This window comes from Euprymna scolopes, chromosome 41 (assembly GCF_053919585.1).
Source record: "Euprymna scolopes isolate OS-2025 chromosome 41, ASM5391958v1, whole genome shotgun sequence".
NCBI lineage: Eukaryota > Metazoa > Mollusca > Cephalopoda > Sepiida > Sepiolidae > Euprymna > Euprymna scolopes.
The window spans coordinates 66,116,930-66,144,595 of record NC_136522.1 but is presented as its reverse complement, the minus strand read 5'-3'; the positions used below and the strand labels follow the sequence as shown (position 1 = coordinate 66,144,595).

The following is a 27,666-nucleotide window of genomic DNA, read 5'->3' as shown; positions in this document are numbered from 1 at the left end:
TAATTTGAAAAGGAAACACACAATAAGTGGTTAGTCCTTAATCCATGGAGTTTCGAAGAAATACTTTCCTTCTCATCAGAGGGTAGGAATTAGCAAAATGCGGGATCGGATTTTGCATGCAAAAGTATTTGATTAGACTGCAAGTAAGTCAAAGATCTTACTTGATAACAAAAAGTGAAGCAGAGGGAATATGGTGAAGAAAAAGGTGATTTCACGTGAATGGATAGTCTGGTGAAAGGTAAAGTATCCAATGACGGTAAAATCCAAAAATGTAAATCCAAGAAAGTTAAATTTCCATTCGCACAAGTAAAATCCAAGGAAATCGTGTAAGTGGAAGATGGTCCAAAATAATCCAAAAGGCCGAACTCCATGGAATAATCCACAAATAGGTAAAGGGAATGAATTCTAATAATATTATTAAAAGATAAATAAGATATGCGTTAGACTCGGCTGCCGAGATAAAGTGTAATTAAGAAAAATGGATGAAGAAGAGAGAAAAAAATGAGTGAAGAAGAAAAAAAAAGATTGAATGGTGATAGAATTAAATATAAAATAGAAAAGCAAATGTCATTAATTTTCCCCACTTTTTATCTGTGCCTAAATCCAAGCATAGATTCCATGAGCAGAGCTTCTTTCTTAGAAGTGCACGACTGTGGAACTCTCTTCCGATTGCCTGTTTCCCACCTGACTACAACTTAAATGTCTTCAAGTCCAACATAAACAAATTCCTGACAAACCGCCCCCTTAAGTAAGACTCTTTATCAAATCTCCATTACTAACGATTACTACGATACTGTCCCATTGATTACTGTACACGCAATAACCCTTAACCCCGGTAAATGTTTCTCGCATGCTTTTCCCATTAGGGATCCCCCCGTCCCGCTTTTTTTCTTTCTTTCTTTCTATTCAAAAAATGCTACATTGCCTAAAGTGTGTTTATTCATAAAGTCTGAAGAATTGCTGGTTTTTGAAAATTTTCAAACGATATAATGCTTGAAATTGTCGAACTAGACATTGAAACAATTGTAACGTAAAATGAAATACACTTTTTGTTGCCATCAACACCTTGTCTTGAAGTCTTGATTTTGCACACACAGTATATATATATATATATATATATATATATATATATATATATATATATATATATATCCGGTAAAGATTTTTTTATATAAGGTTAAAAAATTAAATCCAAGTGGTGAATAAAAATAAAAATATATCCAAAGGCAAAATAATAAAATAATAATAAAATAATAATGGGATGGAAAGACCGAGGAGAGAGAGCTGACCAGACCTCCGCTGGACAAGCGCGAAGAGAACTGTGACCTTGGGGATGTTTAGTGCCACTCAAATTCCAGTATAGACCAATGGCCGCTGCCAGCGAGAAACCAATGGTGAGAGGCTGTTGCGATAACGCAAACTTATTTGCAAATGCTACCGAAGGCAGTGGAGAGTGCTGGACGTCACTCAGCTTCCAGCGAACACCATAGGTTTTTCAATCAGATCTTTGATGACTTGTGTGAAAGCTCTATGTGAGCCAATAATAAGATAAAAAAATCTGTATATTTAAAAAAGTATATTTATCAATCAGTACCAGTGAAAATGTTTATACTAACTACCCTCAAAATCTTAAATTTAAATTTCTAACCTACATTCTAAATTAATTTCGATGATAAGAGAAAAATAGGGAGTAGGGGTAGGGGAATAATGTTTTTTAAGATTTTGGAAAGATGGTGGGATCCTTCTACCGCTCCAGAAGATATCTCACTACTGATGCAATTCTCTATCTATATAAAAGCCAAGTACGTCCAAGGATGGAATACTGTTGCCATATCTGGGCAGGAGCTGCTAAAAACAGCCTATCCTGCCTTGACAGAGTACAAAATAGACTTCGTGGCTTAGTGGGGGATGCCCTTTTCTCTACCCTGCAACCTCTCTCCCACAGAAGAGACGTTGCGAGCCTGTCCTTGTTTTATCGTTATTTCCATGGCAGATGATCATATGAACTCCAATCTCTGGTCCCCCCTCGCCAATCTTTCATGAAAAACACCCGTCTAGCTGAATCCACTGTGAAAAATTTCCCCCACTCTATATCTGTGCCTAAATCAAAACGCGGATTCCATGAACAAAGCTTCTTTCTTAGAACTGCACGCCTGTGGAACTCTGTTCCGTCTGCCTGCTTCCCTCCGGACTACAACTTGGATGTCTTCAAGTCCAATGTTAACAAATTCCTAATGAACCGCCCCCTTAAGTAAACACTTCAGCAAATCTCCTCACTAACTTAATGTACTTGCAATAACCCTTATCCCTGAGTGGCTTCCGGGCCTTGATAAGTGGTGATCACTGTGTAAAAAAAAAAAAAAAAAAAGAAGACCGAAAAATCACTGGATTTGCATACCAGTAGATCTATTTCATTTCATTGTTCTGAAACATTAAGTTTTTGAAAAAATAAAAATGAATCAGCACGGAGCCTATAAAAGTGTGGAGCCCACTGTGACCACATAGGTTGCAATGGCCTAAGGCCGGCCCTAATTATGCCTTGATTTTAATTTGGTGAGTTTATCACTTAAAGTTAGCTTTTAGAAACTAAAATGCAATATTTTGGGTATAAGAAAAGCAAAACGTTATTGAATGACAAGTTTTGCTGAAAAAAGAAAAAAAAAAAGATAAAGAAAAAAATTAGATATATATAGGGTGGAACGATAAAATTGTCGCCTTAGAAAAGACGGCACGATTCCATTTCCGTTTGATGAAAACCGGTTTTCGGTTTTTGTTGCAGATCATCTACGACTTGGCCAGTTGTGTACAAATCTCAAGAACAATAGGAACCTTCTATCATGTCTGAAAGTGACACAATGTTCAATGAGCGAGATTGGAGATGCGCCACCGTACAACTCATGCTCTCTACCCATTCAAGTAATGACAACAGGACCATTGCCAGCACCCTCAAAAATGTATCGCTGGAATGCTACAAATGACAGGAACGTGTCCAAGGTGGTGAAAACAAAGTTTTCAGTCACGGTTATGGTCTTTGGTAGTTTCAAATGAGGGCCACATCATGCCACCTCACATCTTTGAAGTCGGCTTGAAAGTCAACACCAAAGTGTACTTGGATGTGTATCTGCAGAATGTGGTGACCCCTTGGTGCAATCAGGTGGCCACTGGCAGACTCTGGGTGTGGCAGCAGGACTCGGTGCCGGCCCACAAGTCCAAAGAGCCCCAGGTTTGGCTTCAGAAGGAGTGTTACAACTCACTGCCCGCCTCCTCCTTCGGCCTGAACCCACTGGACTACTTCGCTTAGTCATACGTTGAGAACATCACCGCAATCGCTTCCCACAACACGAAAGCCAGCCTGATCGCCGCCATCTGCCGAGTATTCGCTTAACTCCCGCCGGCACTTGTTGAAAAGGCATGCTCTGAGTTCTGGATCTGTACGAGGTGGTGATAGAGGCTGAAGGCGGCTACATTGAATAGATGTCAGCTCTACTACAAAATCAAGTTACCTGAATTGATTTTGGGCAATGCAGACAAATTGAACTGATTTTTTAATGAAAGTCTTAAAATAAAGCTGTAGTGTCGTTTTCTTTTTGGGTGACAACTTTATCGTTCCACCCTGTAATAACGTTATTATTTAAAATTTTTAAAATTATATATAGGAAGAGTAGAAAAGGAATTTTTGGTTTGCTTTTGTTATAACTCTCGCTTCCATTATTTTGTTTTTTAGTCCTCACATTCCAAGAACGATGTTTCTGACAGATAGGGAAAGAAGTGCTGTTTTCTGCGCCAGATTTTGACCTTGAAGTGGTATTTTTTAGCTCTTTACATCACGCGGCTTCATGCCTTGTCCGGAGCGATTTGCATAAAAAAAATCTTTGTAAAGAGACATTCTGTTTGAAGAATAAATTTTACAATGTTATTGTTCTAGTTTCACATAAACACGACTGCAAAACAAACTAATCCATAAGCAAACCCAAACAAGATATTTGTGGTTAAAGAATAAAATCTCACAAGCACGGTTGATATGCCTTAACACACAATGAACCAACCGACTACGTTACTTCAACCTTTGTCTGCATGGCCCAATTTTGTAAGTTGTAGATAGAGCACATGACCTTCTATACAGCACCAAACAGGTGACCTTCTCCTCTGGGCCAAAATGTAAACAAAGCTATCTGATAGCGCAAACAGAGAATCGACATAAAGTTTTTAGCCAATGTAACGTTTTACCTTGTTTACGTGTTGTATAACTGGAGATTTTTTTTTGTCAAACTCAGAAATTACAAACAGAACAATTATTTAACGTGTTGCGGGGCCGGTCGTCCGGAGACAATCGACCCAACAACTAACAAGTTAATAAAACTTCTCAGATGCACTATTGCACTTGTGATATTAGGCTGCGTAAGGCGTTAAGTTTGGTCAAAATCGCCTGTTCTTTCTTTCATCGAATTATATCGATTACAGATACTTATCGAAGAACATTCCGATAAAAAACCTATCTAAAACACTGCCAGGCACATAAAGTACCTTCATGTGAAATTTCATATAAATCGGCCCAGCAATTTTCGGGTTCATAGGGAACGAACTCACAGACACAGACAAAGTTCCTTTCAGATAGATAGATAGATAGATAGATAGATAGATAGATAGATAGATAGATAGAGATGAAATATAAGTTTGTAAAATACTCGTGATATTTACACAGGTATCGTATTTATCCGCTATTATTTCTTATGTGGATTAGGAATTTATTTATTTAGTAAATCTTATTGATAACCTTCATTGATAAGTTTCCGTTTCTCCGTTTGGGTCATATACCTTGTGGTGAAGACGTGTAGAAATGTGAGATTCACTTTTATGCATTAAAAGTAAACGAAAAAGTTGCACGGAAATAAAAACAAAAAAAAAAACAAATTTCTTTTAACAAAAAACAACAAAAGAATTTATTTATGACAGACAGTCTGATAATGTCCGAGGAAAATGAAGAGTTGAACATTCTTTGAACTGTCGAAGGTCAGCCAACAGTTATGTTCAGGCGAAGAGCTTTCAGTGGCCAAGGACAAGAGAGAGAGAAAGAGAGAGAGAGAGAGAGAGGGAGGAAAAGAGGGAGAGAGAGAGAGAGAGAGAGAGAGAGAGGGAGGGTTCTTCATGAGAAAGTTGAAAGCAATTTGAAAGTTGAAAGTTGAATGTCGGCCAACAGTGATCTTCAGTCAAAGAGTTTCCAGTGGACATGGACGAGAAAGAAAGAGAGAAGAAGAAGAAGAAGAAGAAGAAGAAGAAGAAGAAGAAGAAGAAGAAGAAGGGGTGGAGAGGGAGAAAGAAGAAGAGAAAGAGATGGAGAGGGAGTGAGAAAGAGAGAGGATGAAGAGGGAGGGAGAGAAAAGGAGGAGGAGGAGGAGAGAGAGAGAGAGAGAGAGAGAGAGAGAGAGAGAATGTCTTTCCCCATTAGAGAGTTGAAAGTTCTTTGCACTGCTGAACGTCGGCCAATAGTTACCTTCAGGTGAAGAGTTTCCAATGGACAGTAACCAGAGAGAGAGAGAGAGAGAGAGAGAGAGAGAGAGAGAGAGAGAGAGAGAGAGAGAGAGAGAGAGAGAGCCTTTCTTTGTTGCTTCCAGGGTTCTCTCTGGTGACTGATCATGATTTCCAAAAGAGTTTCATCATTAAGATATTGGGGGCTGCATATTCTAAATGCACACAAGAAAAAAACAATAATCATGCCAGTCTTTATTTTATCATTGTGGTGCGAGTAGTAGTGAATATAATCGTTTTTGTATGTGGTGTTTCTATGTATGTATATATCTTAATGATGGAATTCAATACATTACGAATGTTTAAAAAAAACTACAGTACCCATCCTATTTCACTTCTTACGCAAAGAAAAAAGCTACGAAAGCTACGAAAATACACTATAATATAAACAGACAGAAAAATAAAACAAATACCTCACTATTAAACAGACATCTTTTCATTCTCACGCACACTAAAAATACAAAAATCTACGACACTCTTAATAGACTTGGTTTTCACTTGATACAAACAACTTCCACAACAATAAAACAGACATTAAAAATTACCAAGCACTCTCCCAAAACCCTCACATTCAACGCCGGTATATATTCCATCCCGTGTAACGATTGTCAACAAGCATACATAGGTGCGACACAGCGTAAATTGAAACTAAGACTTTACGAACACAGAAGAGATATAAGGAATGGTAACGCCCTAAATGCACTCTTTTGCCATTGTGCAGAACACGATCATTCATTTAATTTAGATCATGCGAAAATTATAAAATACGTGATAGAGCGAAAAGAAGGCTTTTAGAGTCAGCACTAATATTAAACACTAGTACTATTACGCAAAGAAAGGGCTTCTGCCATTTAGCCCCTAGTATAGGGAAAATAATAATCAAAGAACAAAATATCAAAACAGATCCCGGTTAACCGTTTTTCCTTAATCCTTAAATAATTCAACAAAATGAATAAGTTTAGAGAAAAAAAGTGTACATATTTATTTAACGTATTTTTAAAAGTGTATATATAGACATTCAACAACCCAACCTTCCCATACACACATAGTTTCCTTCCCGATATGGGTAGGATTTTAACACCGTTTCCTTTTCATTTTTGTATGGTTTATGATCGTTTTTTTTTTGTTTTTTTTTCCTTTTAATATCCTGAAGATGTCCTCTGCAATTTCATAATATCCTGAAGATGTCCTCTGCAATTTCATAAATTCATATTTTAAAATTAAATATGTTTTTAACTCTTTTTAAAGATGTCTTTTAACATGTTTTATTAATCATTTGTTTTTATATATATGTTTTATTAATCATTTGTTTATATATATATATATATATGTATATATATATATATATATATATAAACAAATGATTAATAAAACATGTTAAAAGACATCTTTAAAAAGAGTTAAAAACATATTTAATTTTAAAATAGGAAGCACAAGATAAGTGGATAGTTCATTTTGGACCATTTGGAATTTACCCATTGGATTGGAAATTTTAAATTCGACCGCTTTGGATTTTACCATTCTTGGATTTTTTACCCTTCACCGGACTATCCATTCATGTGAAATCTTTTTATCATTTTTCTTTTACCTCCTGTTCCCCTTACCTCACCCTTTTTTTTTAACCAAGTAAGATCTGTGACTTACTTGTAGTTTCATTAAATACTTTTATATGCAAAATCCGATCCTGCATTTTGCTAATTCCTGCCCTCTGATGAGAAGGAGAGTATTTCTTCGAAACTCCGCGGATTAAGGACTATCCACTTATCTTGTGCTTCCTTTTTTAAAATTAAATATGTTTTTAACTCTTTTTCAAGATGTCTTTTAACATGTTTTATTAATCATTTTTTCATATTATAAGCTCTATTTCCTTTTCGGTTTTATTGAGCTTTTACATCTGGTTGAGATTACTTTACTTGTAAATATTAACTCTTTAATATTTATAATATATTTTGAGTTTACCATTTCGATTACCTTGGTAAACTTATTGTAATTTTTATTTTATTTTATATATATATATATATATATATATATATATATATATATATATATATATATATATATATATATATATGCGAAGGTAAACAGTTATATTTAGTTGCTACAAACAGCCATCTGTTTCAGTCAGTGAGATTTCGTCAGGCGACCCTGAACCGACTGAACCGGATAACACATGGCTGTTTGCAACGACCAAATGTAACTGTTTACTTTCGAATATATGATTAAAAAATATTTTGCTCTTGTCATCGAGCACTATCTAACAACCCACGTTGTATTTATTGGTCCCTAATTTTGAACATCTGAAGCTTGGATATATATATATATATATATATATATATATATATATATATATATATATATATATATATATATATACATTTTATTTTTTATTACCGTATCTTTCTGTTAAGTTACATTATTGTTTCGGCTATACGGCCGTTTTTTGGCCTTCTGTAGCGTCCTCAGACTTTTCTGTAAAAGTCTGAGGACGCTACAGACGGCAAAAAAAAAAACGGCCGTGTAGCCGAAACAATAATGTAACTTAACAGAAAGACACGGTAATAAAATATAAAATGCATATTTGCTCTACAACAGTATTGAGCACTTTCTTCAGTTTTTATTAATTACCATCTCCACTATATATATATATATATATATATATATATATATATATATATATATATATATATATATATATATATTTATTTATTTACAGACCCGAGTTTTTCGAGTGCAGGGAGTTACGGTTGGATTACTTGAGATTCGAACCTAGCAACGGAGCCGTCTCTATCTTCACTAACAACGAACAAATCGCTGGGCCATCATCGACCACAACGAAATTCAAGTGAAATTAGATATTTATAAAGGCATGAACCTCACACAATAACGGTCTACGATGATCAAGCAAATAAAGTGTGATCTCGTACGCAGGCCAAATGACTGACGTTCATCTCAACAGGACCCGTTAACCAGCATTGCCCGGTGTTAGTATGCCCCCACCCCACCTAAGTATTTCTGTTGTTGTTGTTGTTGTTGTTGTCGTTATTGTTTGTGTTGTTGTTATTATTGTTGTAGCCCAACCACCAACCTCCTTAAGAACTGCTTTCAGAATGTACTGTGCAAAAAAGGATTAATGATTGCTCGAGAAGAGAAGGATCGGCGTGCACTTACCTTGAATACTAACCAAGAAGAATTGTTGTTGTTATTCACCTTTTTTAAAGTTTTATTTTGTGCTCCGGATCACGTGATAGTTAATCATCTGATCCTTCCATAATCCATTATATAAGAGGGGAGATTCCCTTGTCTTTTTTCTCTTTTTCTTCACCACAAATTGATTCAGTTGCCGGCGATTGAAAGTAAATCTTTTCCACTTTAGTCTGGCGAAGATACTACAAGACGGTTACGTCGCGGAAGGGGGCAATTCTTTCGCAACCTAAGGTAAGTGCATTGCATTGCTCCCTTCTCGATCTGAGGAGCGGTCATTGATTCTTTGCTGGAAATTAATTTTTTCACAGTACACCGACAACCTCCGTACGTTCAGCATCAGCACGGCTTACAGAATAAACGCCCCATTTTTTGAGGGTGTGTGTGTGAAAAATTTGCTCAAAATGTAATTTTATTAATCGCTGTCACGATTGCCGCGTGCAAATACTATGAACGAACCAAAAAATTTGGTGGTTTCAGTGTCGGCCCCCCCCCCGACTAATCTGGCGGGTAAGGTATGATTATGATATTTATGTTGGCGATACGAATCTATGAAGGCTATATTTTTATAAATTGGAAGAAATAAAAAAAAAAAAATAATAATTTTACTCGTGCAGGTTAGGGTTAGGGTTGGATTAGATACATGTTTGTAATTTATTTATTGTATTTCCATATTTTTCCTGTTTATCATCATAATTTACTTGTAGCGGTTTAACGTTTTGTGATCAGCCGCATCTGGTTATTCCCGTCTGCGACCGAGCACACCTGAAATCATTGTGGAAACCGCGGGGTCGGTAAATGCAGAAATACTTTGTTATCTATATTATATTTGTCTTCGTCTGTCTGTTTGTTCGTTACACTTTTTCTTGGAAACTACTGGGCCGACCTGGCTAAAATTTTGCATGGACCTTTGTTATGATACGGTGCAGCGAACTGAGTATTAGAATATCCGTTCGATTCACAGATAAAGATAAATTGGGATCGATAGGCATTTAATGCAAAATTTAACGGTATTCAATCATCAGTTCGTCATAAGTCACCCATTCTAAGTCAACGGACTATAACTTTTTCCCGCTTTTAAACAGGCTATGATGAGAACAGTAGTCCAAATATAATTCGAGTAATCTGAATCATCAACCCTCATCTAAAAAAAAAAAAATCCAATAATAGATATTAAGGTGCTAGTGCAGAGAGTGATCCGTGCTATTTTTTCAATCGTATTTTCAAGTTTAATTAAGGTTTTATGATGTGCTTTTTATTCAATTGTAGGGTTAAAGTACAGAATAGGTACAAAACACCCTCCCCATGTTAAGAATGGCTTTTAAAATAATAACGTTATTATTTCAGCACGGATCACTCTCTGCATGAGTACCGATATTAATTATGTAACTAATACATATATACAGGGTGGAACGATAAAATTGTCCCCCCTAAAGAAAACAATACTACATTTTTATTGTAAAACTTTTAGTGAAAAAAATCAATGCAGCTAAGTTGATTATGTAGTACAGCTAACCTCTATTCAATGTAGCCGCCTTCAGCTTCAATCACCGCCAACTAAAGCCAAGCCTGAGCATCTTTGGACTTGTGGGCCGACACCGAGTCCTGCTGCCACACCCAGAGTCTGCCAGCGGCTACGTGATTGCACTAGGGGATGACCACACTCTTCATCACATCCAGGTACACTTTGGTGTTGACTTTCAAGCTGACTCCGAAGATGTGGGGTGGCATGATGTGTTTCTCACTTGAAACCACACTAAAGACCATAGCCGTGGCCAGAAACTTCGTTGAGCTGTGCCCTCAAATGTTGAACCATCCGGATGTGAATTTTGAGGGTGCTGGCAATGGTTCTGTTGTCATAATTTGAATCGGTAAAGAGCATGAGTTGTACAGCGGCGCATCTCCAATCTTACTTTTGAACATTGTGTCACTTTAAGACATGATAGAATGCTCTTATCGCTCTTGTGATTTGTACACAACTGGCCAACTAGTAGATGTCTGCAACAAAAAAAAAAAAAAAAAAAAAGAAAAGAAAGAAAGAAAAAAGAAACCGGTTTTCATCAAACGGAAATAGAATCATGTCGTCTTTTCTATGGCGACAATTTTATCGTTCCACCCTGTACATAAAATGAACTAAAAAGCAAAGACAAATCCAAAATGAGCGTTGCACCTGCAGAGTTTCCGGGTTTTTGTAGATCCTGTGGCTTCTATCTTTGCTTATCGTAAAATTAAATCGACTTCCGTCATCTGTTGTTTTCCCATGTTGATAAGCAAACGAGAGAAAATCATATAAAATTATTCCGCCAGACGACAACGGCATTTTGATCGTTTGCAGACCATCCTGTTTACCTTACGGACGCCATGTTGAGCATAATCCTCCTCGGGAGTATCCTTGTTATTAAGGCGACGGCCGATACAGGTTTGTGACTTTTGGAAACTTATTGATTCAACCATATCTCTATTTATGGAAAACTCAAGTATCAAAACTCCTGACGTTAAATAAGAATAAGACCGATTCTTTAAGAGGAGGCTTATCAGGATAATGTAAAGCCCAGCAAATTGTTTTGGAGCTTAAATAGATTATCAATAAAATAAGAAAACGGCAATATAAACATATACACTAATGCATATAGATTTATTCATTTATTCAATAAGGATGATACATCAATTAGGAGGTGTAGGATAAGTAAAACTCTTTATACCATGGCATTTCGAAGCCTAATGCTTCTCATCAGAAGAGGAGAGAAGATGCTAGGTAAGATGATAGGGATGCGACGTTACCTAGCGTCTTCTCTCCTCTTCTGATGATATATATTAAGTTTCATGCCTGTAGACCAAAAACTGACGGAGGAGTTTGGTACGCAATTTTTTAAAACAAATATATATACGCATGCATAAATATATATAGAATGTAGTTCGTGTTTACTATAACCTTTTTACGCAAATATTAGAAATGTCTATAGCCATTGACCACCAACCAGGGGAAAACAAAATGCTGAATTCTCAAGTGCTTTATAGCGTAAAAACCAAAAGTTGAGATAGATAAAAATTAAAAAAAAAAAAAAAAGAATATAAAAGGGAAGAAGAAAAATAAGAGGTTAAGATTTGGAAAGATAAAAGCCTGTGAGGGATAGAGCGTTTCAAAGACCTTACTTACCCTCTCCCACACATAACCCCCACCCATATTAGATTCTAATTTTGTAAACGAAATAAGAAAATGTTTTTATCTTGAAATGTTAGTTTTCGACGGTAATTCTTGGCCTGAAGACGTAATTCCCAAAATTTTGCACCGTATTAGCGTTTATTTCAAACGGCAGAAAAAAAAGAGACGCAATTGATTTCAATATGTATAATAAATGGTTACAAACTGAAACAAATTTGTTGAACGGTAAAAATAAAGTTATTAATAGTTATCATATAGTAATAGTTGAAACAAAAATATTAATATATAAATATAGTAAAGTATTAATAACAATGGTGGTAGTTTTAAATAATAATAATATTGATAGTTTTATAAAGTGAATAGAATATATATATATATATATGTGATATAACTTTATTCGATTGGCAAAATTTTAGAATAATTATAAAAAAGTGAACCATATCGTAAATTCAATCAACTAAAAAATGGAAACCGGGGTGAGGAAAAGAAAAAAAAAAAAAAAAAACTGACTACCCAATTATTTGGGTAGTCAGTTTTTTTTTTTTTTTTTTTTTTCTTAACCTCTCCGCTCGTATTCCATATCACTACCAAATATTCTAAAAAAATAATAATTTTCAGACTTATGACCCTTGAAAATGTTTGTCTGAACGAAAAGCGCTTTGGGTATATTTTAACGATCTTTTTTAATCGACTTATTTTATTTAATTGTACATATAACTTGCCCCATTATATATATAATTTTTTTTTTTCTTTTCCTCACCCCGGTTTCCATTTTTTAGTTGATTGAATTTACGATATGGTTCACTTTTTTATAATATATATATGTATATATATATGTGTGTGTGTGTGTGTATATATATCTATATCTCTCTCCCCCCCTCTCTCTCTCTCTCTCTATATATATATATATATATATATATATATATATAGGTAGATAGATGATAGATAGACAGACAGATAGATAGATAGATAGATATGAAATCAAAGGGATGTAGTGTTTACCTGATATACGCAATGGTAAACTTGAAACTAATATAAATAACAGTATTTATATATAGAAAATTTAATCCCAACCGAATAAAAAAGCTCAATAGTAATGACAAAAGAACACGTAAAAATAAGAATATGGCTCCAAGAATTTGTACTAGAATTGTCCGCAAGGACTAGTGACGTCACGGATAAAGTACTTGGCTAAATTCAGTTGTAAACAACGCTCTTCAGAAGGTTAAAGGTTCACTATTCAGAATACAATTGCGAGTTACTTAGGGGTTCTACCCGGTCATGGCTGACAGAACGAGAGCATGCTAGCCCCGCAAATTAAATATAGAGTTCCGTTACAGATTCCCGAGTTTGACAGAATATTTCCCGAGTTCAACAGAAAAATTCCTGATTCGAAAAAATACATCAGAATAAAAACGGAGGTTACATCGACCAAAACGTAAGAATAAAACAAGATGAGAACAGAAGTCCAAAGAATCCAAACAATATTTACGTGTCGCTTATTACTTTTGTAATTGAAGTATTCGTTAGTATGTATAATCATTTCTTTGTAATTGACGTATTCGTTAGTATGTATAATCATTTCTATGTAATTGAAGTATTCGTTAGTATGTATAATCATTTCTTTGTAATTTTAAGTATTCGTTAGTATGTATAATCATTTCTATGTAATTGAAGTATTCGTTAGTATGTATAATCATTTTTTGTAATTGACGTATTCGTTAGTATGTATAATCATTTCTATGTAATTGAAGTGTTCGTTAGTATGTATAATCATTTATTTGTAATTTTAAGTATTCGTTAGTATGTATAATCATTTCTATGTAATTGAAGTGTTCGTTAGTATGTATAATCATTTTTTGTAATTGAAGTATTCGTTAGTATGTATAATCATTTCTTTGTAATTAAAATGTTCGTTAGTATGTATAATAATTTCTTTGCAATTAAAAAGATCGTTAGTATGCATAATAATTTTTTTGTAATTAAAGTGTTCGTTAGTATGTATAATCATTTCTTTGTAATTAAAGTGATCGTTAGTATGTATAATCATTTTTTTATAATTGAAGTGTTCGTTAGTTGTATAATCATTTCTTTGTAATTTTAAGTATTCGTTAGTATATATAATCATTTCTTTGTAATTTTAAGCATTCGTTAGTATGTATAATCATTTCTTTGTAATTAAAGTGTTCGTTAGTATGTATAATCATTTCTTGTAATTTTAAGTATTCGTTAGTATGTATAATAATTTCTTTGTAATTAAAGTGTTCGTTAGTATATATAATAATTTCTTTGTAATTGAAGTGTTCGTTAGTATGTATAATCGTTTCTTTGTAATTAAAGTGTTCGTTAGTATATATAATCGTTTCTTTGTAATTGAAGTGTTCGTTAGTATATATAATCATTTCTTTGTAATTGAAGTGTTCGTTAGTATATATAATCGTTTCTTTGTAACTGAAGTATTCGTTAGTATGTATAATCATTTCTATGTAATTGAAGTGTTCGTTAGTATATATAATCGTTTCTTTGTAACTGAAGTATTCGTTAGTATGTATAATCATTTCTTTGTAATTGAAGTGTTCGTTAGTATGTATAATAATTTCTTTGCAATTAAAAAGATCGTTAGTATGCATAATAATTTTTTTGTAATTAAAGTGTTCGTTAGTATGTATAATGATTTCTTTGTAATTGAAGTATTCGTTAGTATGTATAATGATTTCTTTGTAATTGAAGTGTTCGTTAATATGTATAATCGTTTCTTTGTAATTAAAGTATTCGCTAATATGTATAATCATTTCTTTGAAATTAAAGAGTTCGTTAGTATTTATAATCATTTCTATGTAATTGAAGTGTTCGTTAGTATATATAATCGTTTCTTTGTAACTGAAGTATTCGTTAGTATGTATAATCATTTCTTTGTAATTGAAGTGTTCGTTGGTATGTATAATAATTTCTTTGCAATTAAAAAGATCGTTAGTATGCATAATAATTTCTTTGTAATTAAAGTGTTCGTTAGTATGTATAATGATTTCTTCGTAATTGAAGTGTTCGTTAGTATGTATAATGATTTCTTTGTAATTGAAGTGTTCGTTAATATGTATAATCGTTTCTTTGTAATTAAAGTATTCGCTAATATGTATAATCATTTCTTTGAAATTAAAGAGTTCGTTAGTATTTATAATCATTTCTATGTAATTGAAGTGTTCGTTAGTATATATAATCGTTTCTTTGTAACTGAAGTATTCGTTAGTATGTATAATCATTTCTTTGTAATTGAAGTGTTCGTTAGTATGTATAATAATTTCTTTGCAATTAAAAAGATCGTTAGTATGCATAATAATTTCTTTGTAATTAAAGTGTTCGTTAGTATGTATAATGATTTCTTCGTAATTGAAGTGTTCGTTAGTATGTATAATCATTTATTTGTAATTTTAAGTATTCGTTAGTATGTATAATCATTTCTATGTAATTGAAGTGTTCGTTAGTATGTATAATCATTTTTTGTAATTGAAGTATTCGTTAGTATGTATAATCATTTCTTTGTAATTAAAATGTTCGTTAGTATGTATAATAATTTCTTTGCAATTAAAAAGATCGTTAGTATGCATAATAATTTTTTTGTAATTAAAGTGTTCGTTAGTATGTATAATCATTTCTTTGTAATTAAAGTGATCGTTAGTATGTATAATCATTTTTTTATAATTGAAGTGTTCGTTAGTTGTATAATCATTTCTTTGTAATTTTAAGTATTCGTTAGTATATATAATCATTTCTTTGTAATTTTAAGCATTCGTTAGTATGTATAATCATTTCTTTGTAATTAAAGTGTTCGTTAGTATGTATAATCATTTCTTGTAATTTTAAGTATTCGTTAGTATGTATAATAATTTCTTTGTAATTAAAGTGTTCGTTAGTATATATAATAATTTCTTTGTAATTGAAGTGTTCGTTAGTATGTATAATCGTTTCTTTGTAATTAAAGTGTTCGTTAGTATATATAATCGTTTCTTTGTAATTGAAGTGTTCGTTAGTATATATAATCATTTCTTTGTAATTGAAGTGTTCGTTAGTATATATAATCGTTTCTTTGTAACTGAAGTATTCGTTAGTATGTATAATCATTTCTATGTAATTGAAGTGTTCGTTAGTATATATAATCGTTTCTTTGTAACTGAAGTATTCGTTAGTATGTATAATCATTTCTTTGTAATTGAAGTGTTCGTTAGTATGTATAATAATTTCTTTGCAATTAAAAAGATCGTTAGTATGCATAATAATTTTTTTGTAATTAAAGTGTTCGTTAGTATGTATAATGATTTCTTTGTAATTGAAGTATTCGTTAGTATGTATAATGATTTCTTTGTAATTGAAGTGTTCGTTAATATGTATAATCGTTTCTTTGTAATTAAAGTATTCGCTAATATGTATAATCATTTCTTTGAAATTAAAGAGTTCGTTAGTATTTATAATCATTTCTATGTAATTGAAGTGTTCGTTAGTATATATAATCGTTTCTTTGTAACTGAAGTATTCGTTAGTATGTATAATCATTTCTTTGTAATTGAAGTGTTCGTTGGTATGTATAATAATTTCTTTGCAATTAAAAAGATCGTTAGTATGCATAATAATTTCTTTGTAATTAAAGTGTTCGTTAGTATGTATAATGATTTCTTCGTAATTGAAGTGTTCGTTAGTATGTATAATGATTTCTTTGTAATTGAAGTGTTCGTTAATATGTATAATCGTTTCTTTGTAATTAAAGTATTCGCTAATATGTATAATCATTTCTTTGAAATTAAAGAGTTCGTTAGTATTTATAATCATTTCTATGTAATTGAAGTGTTCGTTAGTATATATAATCGTTTCTTTGTAACTGAAGTATTCGTTAGTATGTATAATCATTTCTTTGTAATTGAAGTGTTCGTTAGTATGTATAATAATTTCTTTGCAATTAAAAAGATCGTTAGTATGCATAATAATTTCTTTGTAATTAAAGTGTTCGTTAGTATGTATAATGATTTCTTCGTAATTGAAGTGTTCGTTAGTATGTATAATGATTTCTTTGTAATTGAAGTGTTCGTTAATATGTATAATCGTTTCTTTGTAATTAAAGTATTCGCTAATATGTATAATCATTTCTTTGAAATTAAAGAGTTCGTTAGTATTTATAATCATTTCTTTGTAATTGAAGTGATCGTTAGTATATATGATCATTTCTTTGTTATTGAAGTGTTCGTTAGTATATATAATCATTTCTTTGTAATTGAAGTATTCGTTAGTATGTATAATCACTTTTTTGTAATTGAAGTATTCGTTAATATGTGTAATCATTTCTTTGTAATTAAAGAGTTCGTTAGTATTTATAATAATTTCTTTGTAATTAAAGTGATCATTAGTATATATGATCATTTCTTTGTAATTGAAGTGACCGTTAGTATGTATAATCATTTCTTTGTAATTGAAGTATTCGTTAGTATGTATAATCATTTATTTGTAATTGAAGTATTCTTTAGTATATATAATCATTTGTTTGTAATTGAAGTATTGGTTAGTATGTATAATCATTTCTTTATAATTGAAGTGTTCGTTAGTATGTATAATAATTTCTTTGTAATTGAAGTGATCGTTGGTATGTATATCATTTCTTTGTAATTTTAAGTAATCGTTAGTATATATAATCATTTCTTTGTAATTCTAAGCATTCGTTAGTATGTATAATCATTTCTTTGTAATTGTAAGTAATCGTTAGTATGTATAATCATAACTTTGTAATTGAAGTGTTCGTTAGTATATATAATAATTTCTTTGTAATTTTAAGTAATCGTTAGTATGTATAATCATTTCTTTGTAATTCTAAGCATTCGTTAGTATGTATAATCATTTCTTTGTAATTCTAAGCATTCGTTAGTATATATAATCATTTCTTTGTAATTCAAAGCATTCGTTAGTATGTATAATCATTTCTTTGTAATTCTAAGCATTCGTTAGTATGTATAATCATTTCTTTGTAATTGAAGTGTTCGTTAGTATATATAATTATTTCTTTGTAATTTTAAGTAATCGTTAGTATATATAATCATTTCTTTGTAATTCTAAGCATTCGTTAGTATGTATAATCATTTCTTTGTAATTCTAAGCATTCGTTAGTATATATAATCATTTCTTTGTAATTCTAAGCATTCGTTAGTATATATAATCATTTCTTTTTAATTCTAAGCATTCGTTAGTATAAGTAATCATTTCTTTGTAATTAAAGTGTTCGTTAGTATATATAATCATTTCTTTGTAATTTTAAGCATTCGTTAGTATGTATAATCATTTCTTTGTAATTCTAAGCATTCGTTAGTATAAGTAATCATTTCTTTGTAATTAAAGTGTTCGTTAGTATATATAATCATTTCTTTGTAATTCTAAGCATTCGTTAGTATGTATAATAATTTCTTTGTAATTCTAAGCATTCGTTAGTATATATAATTATTTCTTTGTAATTAAAGCATTCGTTAGTATATATAATCATTTCTTTGTAATTCTAAGCATTCGTTAGTATGTATAATCATTTCTTTGTAATTCTAAGCATTCGTTAGTATGTATAATCATAACTTTGTAATTCTAAGCATTCGTTAGTATATATAATCATTTCTTTGTAATTCTAAGCATTCGTTAGTATATATAATCATTTCTTTGTAATTTTAAGCATTCGTTAGTACGTATAATCATTTCTATCTTTAATGAACCCATTATATTTTATTTTCAGGCGAATTTTCCTTCTTTTGCACCAAACAAGCAATCGATAGTGGGAAAGTCTTCAAATCTTATCCGTACGACCGTCGGAAATTCATCCTTTGCACTGGCGTTGGTCAATTTATAATTGCATCCTGCGACCCTGGGCAAGTATTTTCAGCACAGAAACTTCGTTGCGTCAGCGATCAGCCAGTCATAACCACACCCCCAGCAATACGATGTACGACACCATCTGGAATCGATGTATCCTTTTCTGGCATTCCATTGACGCCTGGTTTCACTGGTGAATGTTACATTAATCCATCGACCGTTTGTGACCATTGGTACCGCCGGTTCGTTTCACAACAGGAAATGCTTATCCAATGTAGCAGTACCGGCAAACATCTGCTTCTAAGATGTCTTCCTGGATTGAAATGGAATGACCAGTTGAAAATCTGTGGTGGAAAAACCATTATTGATCCTATCAACTGTCCAGTCCCAAGCTGGGTAAATCCATCTGAAAGTGGTCTGCCACTCGACGTTCCGAATCCGTGTCCAGCTACATCAAAGTGCAACGTCTATTTAGCGTACCCTTTTAATTTACATAAGTTTATTGAATGCTCTAAAAACGGTGTTGGTGTAATCAAGTCTTGCCCGTTAGGCTGGAATTGGTTGTCTGCCTCTCAGGCATGTGGTGCTGATTCAGGAAGGACTGTATCTCCTGTCGACAAGATGCCGCAGTGTGGCTCGAATCCATGTCGCAAGTCGAAAACCGGACTCTTGAGCATGAGTGAAATGTACCATAATTGCCCTGGTAGTAACAAACATTTCATCGTATGCGATCCGTGGGGTAACAAGTTTGTCAAGCAATGTCGGGATAACCTGGACTGGAGTGAGGAAGCATTTACATGCGGACCAGCACATGTAGTCGGAAAATAATCAGGATGCGTCACCGGAATATATAAAACATCAGTGACCGGTGGCGGTGTTAGTTTTATTTATTTTTTTTTTTTTTTATTATTTTTTTTTTTTTTTTAAGCTGCAATGATTTCCAACAATACATCACAACTCCTATCGTGGAAATTGATTTAACAGCCAGTCTGCGACACAGACTTCCGGAAATAAATAAATAAATAAAGCAAACAAAGGAAAGCCTCGCCGGGCAGTTGTACACATTTCTTTTTATTTTCCCCTTGAAGAAGAGATACTACTCTCGAAAATTCGAGACATCAGCACCTACCATCTTGTACGACAAATTATGTTGGTAAATAAACGTAATATAACTGAAAATTATTAAAAATTCCTTCTAATATTGTCATTATTCTTTTATATACTAACTCGTGTCCACGCTGTTTCCCACAGACTGCATTGACATAGACTTCACACACAACTCCTTTCACACTACGCATTCCTTCAAGCAAACAACAACATTCTTCTATTATTTATGTTTATTTTTTAGCAAGTAATCAAATGAAAAGTAACGTTATTAATTTTTGGTATTTATGCAGAATAAAGACTATACTATCATCGGAATTTTCCAAGCAGTTTGCATAAAAGTTTCGTTATTTCTAAAAAATGTTAAGAAGGGATCAGAAATTTTAACATGGAAAAGGGGTTTTATTAATTTTGTTCGTACTTATGGTACTTATGCAGAATAACGACCGTGCTATTGCTGGAATTTCTGGACAGTTTACGTAAAACGCTAGTCGTTACTGAACGAATTTCGTAATTTTTTTCTTCGTACAAACGTTGGCCAATTTGTCAATTAATAATATCTTATTAATTTTATTATGAATATAATTCAATGAAAAATATCTTATTTCTTTTATTATGAATATAATTCAATGAAAAATATCTTATTTCTTTTATTACGAGTATAATTCAATGAAAAATATGATTTCTTTTATTATGAATATAATTCAAGGAAAAATATATTATTTCTTTTATTATGAATATAATTCAATGAAAAATATGATTTCTTTTATTATGAATATAATTCAAGGAAAAATATATTATTTCTTTTATTATGAATATAATTTAATGAAAAATATGATTTCTTTTATTATGAATATAATTCAAGGAAAAATATATTATTTCTTTTATTATGAATATAATTCAATGAAAAATATGATTTCTTCTATTATGAATATAATTCAATGAAAAATATGATTTCTTCTATTATGAATATAATTCAATGAAAAATATGATTTCTTTTATTATGAATATAATTCAATGAAAAATATCTTATTTCTTTTATTATGAATATAATTCAACGAAAAATATCTTATTTCTTTTATTATGAATATAATTTAATGAAAAATATATTATTTCTTTTATTCAACGAAAAATATCTTATTTCTTTTATTATGAATATAATTCAAGGAAAAATATATGATTTCTTTTATTATGAATATAATTCAATGAAAAATATATTATTTCTTTTATTATGAATATAATTTAATGAAAAATATATTATTTCTTATATTATTATCATAATTCAATGAAAAATATATGATTTCGTTTATTATAAATATAATTCAATGAAAAATATATTATTTCTTTTATTATGAATATAATTCAACGAAAAATATCTTATTTCTTTTATTATGAATATAATTTAATGAAAAATATATTATTTCTTTTATTATGAATATAATTCAACGAAAAATATCTTATTTCTTTTATTATGAATATAATTCAATGAAAAATATATGATTTCTTTTATTATGAGTATAATTCAATGAAAAATATATTATTTCTTTTATTATGAATATAATTCAATGAAAAATATATTATTTCTTTTATTATAAATATAATTCAATGAAAAATATATGATTTCTTTTATTCTTAATATAATTCAATGAAAAAATGAGAAAAATGGCAAGAATAGCATACTTTGAAACTCCATGGAATAAGGACTTTGAAAATTGTTTTGGGGGTATTCAGTCGAACAATAAATTAACATGTTTTAATTTCTTTTCTCTCATAATAAGTTCGACTCTCTTTTTTGTGTGTATGAAGCTTCTTTTTTTTATTTGGTTGGTAATTAAATATCTATATATAAATAATTAGTATTTATATTAGATTAAAGTTTACCATTGCTTATAGCTTATATCAGGTAAACACAGCATCTCCTTTGGTTTCATCATATATATATATATATATATATATATATATATATATATATATTTTACTATAATAATTAAATACCTACTTACACTAGTGTCTCATCCTTTCGGGAATCTTCAGTGCAGGGTGTCACGATTAATACCAGTCGAACGATTTGAACCCCGCAACACGAGACATCTCTGGCCCAATTAGCGAAGACCTAATCCATTCGTCTACCATTAACCGCGTGAAATAACGTTGAATTTAAACATCTTAATTTTAAATGTTCGTTTACGTCAGTCAGACAGTCAATCGTTATACGATAATCTATGCATAAGAGCTAAATTGACCGACTTTAATTCAACTGAAAGTGCTCAACGATAGAGAGAGAGAGAGAGAGAGAGAGAGAGAGAGAGAGAGAGAGAGAGAGAGAGAGAGAGAGAGTGAGAGAGAGACAGACAGACAGACCGACAGAGAGGGACAGACAGAGAGGGACAGAAACAGAGACAGAGAATGAGTTTCCAGGTTAAGAATGTATTAGTATGATAAAATCCAAAGAACATCCACCGGGTTATATAATAGTGCACAATCACAAATAGAGCTATTTATATATTCCTGTTTATTTCATTTATACAGACATGTGCAAGTTTTGCTACACTGGCATGATAATGTTTCGATCTGTAGTTATGAGCAATGAAGATCTCATCAGGCAAACAGTCTTTCTTTTTCTTTAGATGTTCATATTGGAAAGTCTTTTCTGCAGAGACTCTTCAATATGAACAGACATTTTGTTTTGACGAGATCTTAGTTATTAATAACTAAAAATCGAAACATTGTCATGCCAGTGTAGCAAAGCTTGTACACACACACACACACACACACACACACACACACACACACACACACACACACACACATATATATATATATATATATTAGTGTTGGGACGATTAATCGGAATCGGGAGTCGGAAAAATCGGAAGATTTAAAGGTATCGGAATCGGAAAAATGAATGCCTATTTTCCGAGGCCAAAACGATTCTTTTAATTGTCTTTCTTTCTTTTTTTTTTTTTTTTGCTTTTTTTTTTTTAATTTTGTGTAAAGTAAAATTTTTCATTGCTGGTAATAATGATAATATAGTAAATATTTATTGATTTTCAAATACTAGTGAAGTTAAAATCGATAGATCGTCCTCCGCAAGTGTACTTTTGACGTCTAGGAACATATCTGCATCTTTAACATGTGTTTTTACGAAAATCGGGGGGAAATAACAATCTTATAGTTAAACAATAGGAGATTTATAAAGAATCGAAATCGGAATCGGTAATTGTATCGGAATTGGGAAAACTATAGGAATCGTCCAATCACTAATAATAATAATAATAATAATAATAATAATATATATATATATATATATATATATATATATATATATATATATATATATATATATATATATATATATATATCGTGTATATTTAGGCAGCATTTTTTATTTAAACAAACATTGTTAAAGATAAGAGAGAGCTTTTTTTTTCAATTTTTCTGATGATGTTTTTTGTGTATAAATCAAAGGTAATTAATAACTGTGCCATAGTTTGATGTGTCTCTTAGAAGTACGTCACTTACCAATCTCGTACTACGAATGTAGCGCGTCGTTTTGTACCCCAAAAACTAAAAATTCATTTGGACGATGAACAATATAAATCAGGGGCGATAAATCAAACTTGATTCAAAATAGCTAACTCTCAATATACACATATTTTTATGAGTAGACTTTCTAGAATTCAGCCTTACAACTTCTTCGAAGCATGTCGCGATTTTGTTGCTTTTCTTCAAGACGTCGTCAGGAATGTATAAGATTTGGTTGTGTTAACAGGGCGAATGGTATAACCAGTAATAGCCGTGCCCAGTGGGGAGGGAGGCAGTTGTCTAGTTTTTTAGGTGACGGCAGCGTCAGAGAGGGGAAGGAAGTTACGATAGGCTTTTTAAAATGTTTTGGTTGGTTTTGATAAGTATATATATATATATATATATATATATATATATATATATATATACTAGCGGGGGTACCCGGCGTTTCCCGGGTGTTTGGAGGTGTGTGTGCTGTTAAATAAAAAAAAGAAACCGGGGGGGGGGGGGCGGTTAAAGTTGGTAGGATCGAATCCGAAGCCCTGAGGAGAAGTTTGAAAATAAAATCGGCCAGCCAGAATGAGTTACTGAAATATGTTTGAATTTATTTAAGTAAGAACCAAATTGACAGGTGCGCGCACCGAAGTTATAGAGCGTTACGACGACGACGGTCAATGACCAGGTTTGTTTGTTATAAGCGAAGTAAAAAAAAAAAAAACAACGTTAAAACTTAAGCAGGGGGGGTAATCAAAACATCGAAAAAAAAACACACACAAAAACTAACGTAAGGCAAACAAACGATGTTAAATGTAAAAATCGAAAAAAAAAACAGAAAAACGAACACGTGAAAATGGCTTAAATAAGCCTGTTTCGATATTAAAATTTAAAAAATCGGTGGGTGTACCCGGGTGTTTTGGGGCGTGTGGTCGGGGGTGGATAAGCGAAGTAAAAAAAAAAAAAAAAAACCAGAAAAACGAACGTTATGTGAAACATGGCTTAAATAACACTGGTTCAATATTTAAATTTAAAAAATCGGGAAAAAAAAAATCTCACATCACGATTCGAATTCAAAACGTTTAGATAACGAACCAACACGCTAACCAACTGAGCTAACATGACGTACATGAAATTTAGTCAGTTTTTCAACAATTTAAAATAAATCAGGTCATGACGTCATCTGACACATGCATAGAACCGGTCGTCGTCACGAGAGGACCGTTTTTGTTGACCCCCCCCTGTCGAAAATTGTCGATTTCGGGGCGAGAAAAATGTTTTTGGCTAATTTTTCGATATTTTTCGAGCGAAGGATGGAGCTTCGATATGATACCGAGTTTGTGAATTTTCGTCGTGTCTGTCGAAAGTTTTTAGCAGACACACAAACACACATACAAACATACATACATACATACACACATTTTTGCTTTTATATATATAGATATGCAAATGCTAAGTCTATTTCTATTTAACAATTTTAGTTAAGGCCTTTTTTTTTCACCTATATATATAAAAGCGAAAATGTATGCATGTATGTATGTATGTAGGGGAACTTGGGGCAAAACTAGATAGTGGGGTAAAACGAGACAACACAGATAACTGAAACAGAGAAAGAGAGAGAGAGAGAGCTCTTTCGCGAGGAGTCTGATCAAGAGATCACGTGGTAACGCCTTGCCGCCAACGCCTACCATTATTTTATTCAGTCCATCGAAAAGAGGTAAGTATTCCAAATTTATCTATTTTCATCTATTTTTATGGTTCTGCTGAAATCGTGTTCTTTCCGAAAAACATAGATTTGTCAAACAAGAATTAACGTTCTGACAGATATTTCTATGTGCCATGGTAATAGATTAATCAGTTTGACCTACTTAAGCCTGGCATTTGTGAGCTCTGTGAAGACGGACTTATTCAGATCAAGATCCGTCTCGTTTTGCCCCATACTTGGGGCAAAACGGAACAACACAGTTAGCTGAATAAATCATCTGTATTTCTTTTGAAAATAATTTCTCATCTTTTTTTGTTGTGGCATTGTTTTCCAATACTTTGAATGTTCAGTGCACAGAATATGGTTTATATGTCAATGCTATCTTTGACTCGACAGTTCTTTTCCTCTTAAGTATCTCGTTTTGCCCCAGGTTCCCCTATATTCGCTTTTTGTGTATGCCTGTAAAAGGCTTTTTACGCTGGACTTCTCGGTCGGCTCATTCCTTCTTAAAACTTTTTATATCACGTCTAAATGATAATATCTAAGAGTTACGAATGGGGGTCGCCTGTCTATTTAATTTGCCCGACTTTCACGCGTTATGTTTTCACAATTTTTAGAGCGAAAACTGGCTTGCAGCCGCGTCATATTTCAAGGGCAAACATCACGCGACTTAAGTTTCTCGCACCTATTAATTTCATTTTACAAACGTTAAATCGTGGCCGAGATGGTTAGATCCCAGGGTTTTTTTCCATTTCGTTTCCACCTCCACATCAAAGGTTCAGGGTTCAAGCCTACTTTCCTACTAAAACGCGTTTTTTTCTTTTACACCTCCAAACACCCGACAACGTTTTTTTTTTTAAAACAGGGTTGTTTTGATCTCCCCCCCCCACCCAACACACACACACCTCCAAACACCCGGGCCACGCCGGGTACCCCCCTCCTCCCCGCTAATCCATATATAAATGAATTCTCTTTATTCATTATAAACGTTTTAGAAATCGGATTATGTAGGTGCTTAGTCCGTGATAGGTTAAAGTTAATTTTTTTTTCTTTCCGGGATTTTAAACTGCATTCTTTATTTTTATTTTTGCATTTATTTTTATTCAAATCTCTTTAGGATATATATATATATATATATATATATATATATATATATATATATATATATATATATATATATATATATGTTTTGGTTGGATTTGATAAGTATACATCTATTATATATAGAAAAGTGAACGTGTCTCTGTGTGTGTGTCTGTGTACATTTTCCTACGCCATAACTCTGTCAATTTTCAGTCTACAGACTCGAAATTTGATATACCGGGTACTGAGATTTGGAAAAATATTTGTAATCCGTTTTCGGCATAAAATTTTGGCTGTTAAGGAATCAAAGATCAACGATTTGACCTTTGAGAACTCTATGAAACTCCTCCGCCAATTTTGGTCTAAACACTTGAAATTTTAGATATAGGTTCCTCAGACATCGATCTAACTTAATAAGATGATTTGAGCCCAAATCAATAAATATTAAGAGGTCATAATCGGGGTCACAGTTTTTAAAAAATTCACCGCTTTTTTTTCTTTTTTTTTTTGCTCAACATACACCTCCAAACACCCGAGCAACGCCTGGCTGAAATGCTAGTATATATATATATATATATATATATATATATATATATATTGGTTGGATTTGATAAGCATATATATATATATATATATATATATATATATATATATACATATATATATATATATATATATTGGTTGGATTTGATAAGTATATATATATATATATATATATATATATATGTTGGATTCGATAAGTATATATATATATATATATATATATATATATTTTGGTTGGATTTGATAAGTATATATATATATATACATATATATATATATATATATATATATATATAATATATAAAGCTGTACGTCTGTGTGTGTCTGGTCACGAATAGGCTCCTATATGGTTGACTTTTTAAAAAAACTGATTACATATAATGATAGAAGATGTATCGAGACACAGGAATGGGTATGTTTGATCTGGAAGAACGGTGGTTCATTAAAATTGTGGGGTCTGCGTTCGCGCCTGGTCCACAAAGTATGGAAATAAAAAATTAAAAAATCGTTTACAAGTGTTTTTGATATAGATGCACATAAGAATGCTTTGATAAGTATGTTTTAACTTAAATAGGGATGGTATAATAAAATTGTGGGGTCTGCGTTCGCGCCTGGCCTCCATAGAGTGGAAATAGACATAAACTTTAATAAAGACTTTTCATATCTATCTGCGTAAGTATACTTTGATAATTATGTTTCAGTTTGAAGAAATATGGTATGATAAAATTATGGGGTGTTCGTTCGGGCCTGACCTCCATAGAATGGAAATATGTCACAAAGTTTAACAAGGTTTTTTTTAATATAGATCCAAAGAATATTGTGATAGGTGTTTCAGTGTGAACAGGTATGGTATAATAATTTATGGGGGTTATGTATTTTATTTTTACTTTCATCATATTTTGCTTTGGTTTTGATACCCCCAAATTCGAAGCTATCTCTTTACAACTCTCCCTTTTCATAACCTATCATACTTTCATAAATCAGAGCCCATTTT

General features: G+C 31.9%; 2 protein-coding genes across 2 annotated transcripts in view; one reads left to right on the top strand and one right to left on the bottom strand.

Annotated features, from left to right (window-relative positions):
- The window catches only part of LOC145266571 (solute carrier family 15 member 4-like), a 93,394-nt gene that overhangs the window by 45,052 nt on the left and 20,676 nt on the right, over positions 1-27,666 (bottom strand). The gene's annotated exons all lie outside the window — the stretch shown is intronic.
- Positions 11,024-19,907, top strand: LOC145266570 (uncharacterized). The gene is made up of 2 exons (XM_080122408.1): positions 11,024-11,146; positions 18,642-19,907. The coding sequence occupies exons 1-2, from the start codon at positions 11,089-11,091 to the stop codon at positions 19,544-19,546; spliced, it is 963 nt and encodes a 320-aa protein (XP_079978534.1). The 5' UTR covers positions 11,024-11,088; the 3' UTR covers positions 19,547-19,907.